Genomic DNA, 6415 nt, shown 5'->3' on the forward strand with positions numbered 1-6415 from the left:
TATATATATACACACACACATATATTAAAGAGAGTTGAATTTATCTGTTAAAAAATGAAAGAATAAGAGAGTATCAGCTTGCTTACCTTATTTATTTAGTGAATTAAAAGGATATTTAAAGAACATGGGGAAGGAAGATGTTTTTGTGGAAAATAACCCTAAAACTAGCCAATATACCGACCAGATGATGGTCCCTTTAATAAATTCTAATGTGAAATGGGTCAATGGACACTTTCTTTGATGATAACCACAGTGATCAATCAACCAGAAAGAAGGGGGGGGGGGGGGGGGGGGATTCATAGGTCAGTCTGTGGCTATGTCATCCTGAGGTGGGTGACTATTGACATTTTGTCCCTCTATATTTGGTTGGTAGACCACACAGCTGCTAGGCCTCTTGGCTCCTGTGCCCGTCGTCAACTATTGGGCCAGGGTCCTTGGTCTTTGGTCGACTGCTCAGCCATTACTCTTGATCATGGTCTTCAGGCAGTTTGTATTCTATTTGGGCTGTAGGCCCAACCCTCCACTATGGTGCCAATTCTTAAGTTCACTCATTCTTCAATATAGTTCACCTTGTAAAGTCATGTTTTTCATCTAGAGCTATGAACCTATTCAATTCTAACACCAAGGATCATCACTAATAGATATCCTTCGTCCAATTGGACAATGTGATACATTTTGATACAGACTATTTTGAAGATTTCATCAGCTTAGTAAGATGGTTCAAACTTCAAATATAAATTACAGAATGGTTTTCTATCTTATCAAGAAACTAGAAGCTTACGTTTTGCATTATTTCAAGTACCTAGCAGCTACATGTTCTGCAATTGCCAAGCTTGAGGTTAAACCAGGTGACTCAATTCCGAAAAGGTTAACAAGACCAGGTACCCCATGAGCATCTTCACCCTGCACAAATAAAATTGCAATTAGGACAAATTAAAAAAAAAAAAAAAAAAAAAAAAAGGTACCATAAAATATAAAGAATTGTACTACATGATAATTGAACTAGCCACATTTAGCCACAAAAAAAAAAAAAAAAACTAGAGTTTTGCATCAATTAAGGAAGCAATTTTACTGCATTCTTAAAATTCTAAATGTTATGGAAAATATCTGGGAAGGGGATGGGGGAGTGGGGGGGGGGGGGTGGTTTGTAGTTTGAGTCTATAGACTTTTATTGAATAGAATTGGCAGCCTTACTACACTCCCCAATTATACAAATCTTGAACAAGAAGTCAGTTACGAACGGTTAAAGAAAAAGGAAAGGAAAACCTCAAAAAAGATAAGGGAGCCAAAAACCAAATGAAAAAAATGATCCAACAAAAACCAACATAATGTAAAAGGGAATCTCCTCACTCTTGAATGCTCTATTATTATGTGCTCATTCCAGATAATCCACAACCACATAAGAATAGCCACAAAGCATTATCCTGGGATTCCTCAAAGCCTTAAAGTAGGACTCGACCTCAGGATTTTTATTTTTAGTTGATGCTCAAGTCCTCTTATCCTTCATTACATTTTTAATGAGAAGGATGCAGAAAAAAACTTCCATTGATTCATTTTCAAATCCCTGACCAACCCTATAACCAATGCCCTCCTATTTCTAACTATGGCAAATATATCTGGGAAAATGAACTTCAGAGGCATGTCACCTCGCCATATCAAGATGATTGGATAAGAGAATATGAAATATGGGAACCCTTTTATCATGTATAAAGGACAACCTATTTTGTTCATAAGAAATCGAAAAGCACTTTTATGCATTATGTCATTTCATAAAAATGTTATATGCATCTAACTCTGATTTTTCAGTGCACATGATACCCCAATCCTACAGCTTCCAAACCACAAACTTCCAGTTTTAAGAGAGTAATCCAAGCTTTTGAAGGGGGCCTCTTTGAACTAAAAACGCAGCAACAGCATATAGCATGTTACTGCAGCCAATACATTTTGGGCACAAATTGGCATGGTTGAGTGACAATCAGCATTTACAGCTTGTTTTAAATTGACTAATCAAAAACAGAATACCTAATTGTATATCAACAATATAAGTTGACATAAAAATGGGTGTAGATGAAATAACCTGTATTAGAAAATCAACAGGAGACTGCCGGGGTCCTGAAAGTTTAGGACGAATCCCTGCATATCCTGGTTCTAGAGATCCATCTTTCAGATTTGGGTAGTACTTTCTTATCTCTGGGTAGAATCGCTTGGAACGATTAACGCATACAGAATAGTCAAACCTGGTATCAAAACATAATTTATTTATGCAAGCATACCAAAAAAGAACATGAACATTTAAGAAAGTGAAGGACAAAAAAAAAAAAAAAAAAAAATCCAACATTTCAGAAAGTAACCAGAACCACTAAATGATTTTCTTTTGTCTTGGGCAAAAGATGCACAAAAATGATTGCCAAACTAATTTAAGATGCATTTGGACAACACATAAAAATGAAATATCTAAATTTTCTTACATAGCAATGTGAAGTCTATTAAATACATCATCACCTGAAGCACATCTTCACCATTTGATGCCACAGCATGTAGTTGGATAGAGCAGACTTATCCACTGTGGAAGTCTAAGGCTAAAGCTATGGGCCCTAGGACATATAAAAAATTTTTTGGTTTAAGAATAAGTGTCACTGGTACTTTTATTATTAGGCTATTAGTATCTTAACTTCAGTTTATTTTATGGAATTATTCTATTTTATTGCACGAATGACAAAAGTCCTTATCCCAAATAAATTGCTGGCATGAACATTAACCAGCGTGTGATTACATACACAAAATACCCTGACAATAATTCTATAATTGCAACCACAGACATGAACACTTTGGTGATTACATGAATATCACACACCTTCTAAAGATGCAGAATGTCTTTTTTTGATAGGTAAAGATTCAGAATATATTAAGGTAATTCCACATCAGACATGCACTCCATACACCATACATGAAAACTTATTGAACATATGAAAAGGCAACATACATAAAATATTCGAGAATCTGATATGATGCTTCCACATAGGAAGCCAAAAGTAAAGATCTACCGGGAATTTTCTCTCCTGTACAATGTGAAGCATGTTGTTGAATGAGGGCAGTGACTGCTTTTAAGTTGAAAGTATAACTGAAGCACCTTTCTCTCTTTCTTCCATTTCTAGCCAGAACTATATCATTCAATTGAGGAAATGCATGAAGTAGACTGAGAACAAAAGAGAACAAAAGAATATAGAAAGAATACCTGTTCAGGAAGCTTGAAATATCGTCTGTTCCTTCAATCCACTCAACATCTGGGCCAAACCTGACTTGGCCATCCAAATCAAGAGTAACATGCACTCCAAGACCACCATCTTCTGGTATTGGGTATATCAAATGATTGAAAGGGCGGATTCTAGTATTAGATAATGTGAAATAGCAACCACGTGCATAATATCCAGAAGGAACAACTCCACTATTTAGACCTTCAAATCTATTTGCAAGGGCAGTGGCACTCAAGCCTGTAGAATTCACCACAAGCTCAGGAATAAGTACTAGCTCCGGGAGCAATAGATTCCTCACATTCCAGTTCTCAAGGTGTTTTGTTTCAGAAACATGGAGGTAGATTCTATTTCCTTCAAGATGGGCACCAATGACAGTAGTATTGTAGGAGAACGTTGTTCTATGACTTTCAGCTTCCCCCTGGACCCACATGTGGGTAATATCCCTGTCAATATATGGAAATAATTCTAAATAGACACAGTTTGATTGATAAAATAAATAATAGCTTTCCAAAAAAATGTAATACATACACACACACACACACACACACATATATATATATAGTAATTAGTTCAAATTACTCAATTTAGAAACTAATAAAAGTAAAAATGCATACCACTAGAGATAGCATTAGGGAATGAGTATCAACAATCCCAGAAGCAGGTGACAGTAAAGCTTTCACACATTGCAGTTCAGGTTCCATTCTCTTGGCTTCAGAAGCCTCTATCTTCCTTAAGCCATCAACCCCATTTTGAATTCCACGATTCATTAAATCATCCAACTTTGGAATCTCTGAAGCTCCAGTAGCAACTATGAGTTTGCCAATTTGTTTATGAGGAATGTTGTGTTCAGAGCAGTACTTGTACAGCATTTCTCTTCCTCTCACACAAAGAATTGCCTGAAAATTTTGGTTTAAGTTAGCTTCTAGATTCAGTGCAAAAAAATTCTATTTATGCAGTGCCTGGAATGAATTTAGTGGATTCAAACACATCAAATCTTACTAGTTGGACATAGAGTTACCATGCTAACTACTGAGCCGCATAGTCTTCTTCCTTTCTCCCTTTGGGTGAAAAGCGTTGAAATTTACAAAAATGGCATCCAAACCACGGTAGGGATAAATTTAAAAACTACTGAACTATTTCTCAAGGAAATAGTTACAGATTTCCAATCAATTACATGGTTAGATGATGTCTATTAGATTGGGAAATGTTGACATTTAATTTGAAGTCTTGAAGACGAAAGCATTACATGATGTATACATAAAAGGTTGCGTTTAAAAGATAAACAAAACAGATGGAGAGAGCAACAACTAGTGGGAGGTTACTGCACATTTATCATCCCTACACATGAGAAGTCAAGATATTAAAAAGTGAATGATATGATAGGTTATATAACATTCCATTGTTGCAACTCCTGTATATCTACTTTAAAAGGATTCAACAATATGTACATAATCTACATTCCTATGTAAGAAAGCTAGGCTATGTGATCAGTTAACCTTCATATATGACTTTGATAAAGTACTTGAATAAGGGTCTTTCTCTGTCTGATTGGTTGATTTGGTGTCTGACCATTGCCTCTCACTTGTAGAGTTACAAAAGTGTAGGACCATAAATGATACAACAATCAGGCTGCTCAAGTTATCATTTGAGTGATTTCAAGTGAGCCATTTGTCAAGCTATCTCAGGTTGAGCACGAGTAGCTTGAGTTTTTAAGAGTAAATTTGACATATAATCTCTATTGAGCTCAAGATCTCACCCTAAGTCTAGAGTCACTAAAGATTTCACAACATCACAATTGTCAACGTGGTAAGATGTTATTGGTGAATAAAAAAGTTGTGTCAACGGTAGGTCAATATGAGAATCATTAAAAAAAAGAAAGGCCAAACTCAACCATTGTGAAATTTGTTGTGAAAAAACATTGTCTATAGAATTACACATTTACACTTGGCCACAGTTGTCTAGATACCATGGAAACAGTTCATGAATTACACAACTTTCTCACAACATTTCTCTCAATTGCAATTAAAAAAAAAGGGTGAATGTGAAAAGTTGTGTCCAGTCTCACAGTAGACCATTTCAGTATTGTGAATTGTAGACAATAGCATCACTGACTATATAATTAAGTTTTATACATGAAAAAGTTTGATGAAAAAATAGATGTTATGATGAGAGCAAGTAAAGAGAAGAGAAGAGAGGAGAGGAGAGACCTTGAGAGAATTGGGAGGGTAGTAGATACCGGCGTGTATGACTTCGCTGTTGCGGGAGCTAGTGGCGGTTCCAAAAGTGGGAGCGGAATCGAGTACGAGTACTTGTCTGCCTCTCAGAGCGAGCTCTCTGGCCACTGCTAATCCCACTACCCCTGCCCCTATCACCACACACTCCACCCTCTCTCTTGGGACTGTCCTTGCGGTTTCTCTTTGGGTTTGGGTTTGGGTTTGGCTGCTGCTGCACAAATTCTTCTTCTGTGCCATGCATCTTATTAATGATGATGATGATGGGAGAATGCCCCTTGAGTTTCTCTTTCTCAGCAGACATTCAAACGCGTACTTCATCATTTTCTACACTTCCTCTTCCTCTTCTCTTCTCCACCAGGAACAAGATTAAAGAGTTATTATTCTACTATTATAATAATACTGTCATTGACTATTTCCACCATTAATAAGGAAACATATGCTCTTCAAAAAAAAAAAAAAATAAGGAACCATATGCGTTTTTTTTGGGAGTCTTTTGGATTAATATTGCAAAATTTAAAGTTAATTTGCGTTATAGGAACTGTTGGAAGTTAATTGGTAAATTGAGGAGAGAGACTGAATTTCGTCAATAAGATTGTCGAAATTCAGCCAAAAAGCAAGAGAGAGAAAATCTTGAATTTTGTCAATCCCACTGCCGAAATTCCACTGCCCAGTTTTCCTTCCCGAATGCTGTGTGTCATAGTGTGGAGTGCTCCTAAAATAAAAAAATCAGATGAGATGAGGAGAATAAATTTTTTTTTTTTTAGCAATTGTGATAATGGCATTGCCGAAAATGGAAAAAAAAAAAGTGGTTTCGAAATCTCTAGAAGAGTAAAAAACAGGTTTCATGTCTACAATATTTTCACAATAAATCACATATAATTAGGAGTCTTTTGGGTTTAAATTGCAAAATTTAAAGTTAATTTGCAT

The 6415-nt window shown here is 36.0% G+C and overlaps 1 protein-coding gene across 6 annotated transcripts; it reads right to left on the bottom strand.

Annotated features, from left to right (window-relative positions):
* Window positions 1-612: 612 nt before the first annotated feature.
* LOC126693187 (L-2-hydroxyglutarate dehydrogenase, mitochondrial) lies at window positions 613-5948 on the bottom strand. 6 transcript variants are annotated; one of them, XR_007645229.1, is made up of 6 exons: window positions 5462-5946; window positions 3869-4150; window positions 3236-3672; window positions 3045-3151; window positions 2078-2237; window positions 613-903 (listed from the first exon to the last, which is right to left on the bottom strand). XR_007645229.1 is itself a non-coding variant. In XM_050389082.1 (6 exons), exons 1-5 carry the CDS (start codon window positions 5807-5809, stop codon window positions 2516-2518), a joined length of 1314 nt encoding a protein of 437 aa, XP_050245039.1. In that variant the 5' UTR covers window positions 5810-5948; the 3' UTR covers window positions 2078-2237; window positions 2503-2515. The 6 variants fall into 6 exon arrangements, 5 of the variants coding, with proteins under 5 accessions (XP_050245038.1, XP_050245039.1, XP_050245042.1 ...); XM_050389082.1 differs by lacking the exon at window positions 613-903 and adding an exon at window positions 2503-2594 and having other exon boundaries at window positions 2984-3151; window positions 5462-5948; XM_050389084.1 differs by lacking the exon at window positions 613-903 and adding an exon at window positions 2469-2594 and having other exon boundaries at window positions 2129-2237; window positions 2984-3151; window positions 5462-5948.
* Between the last annotated feature and the right edge of the window lie 467 nt (window positions 5949-6415).

This window comes from Quercus robur, chromosome 7 (genome assembly GCF_932294415.1).
Source record: "Quercus robur chromosome 7, dhQueRobu3.1, whole genome shotgun sequence".
In the NCBI taxonomy this organism is placed as follows: Eukaryota; Viridiplantae; Streptophyta; class Magnoliopsida; order Fagales; family Fagaceae; genus Quercus; species Quercus robur.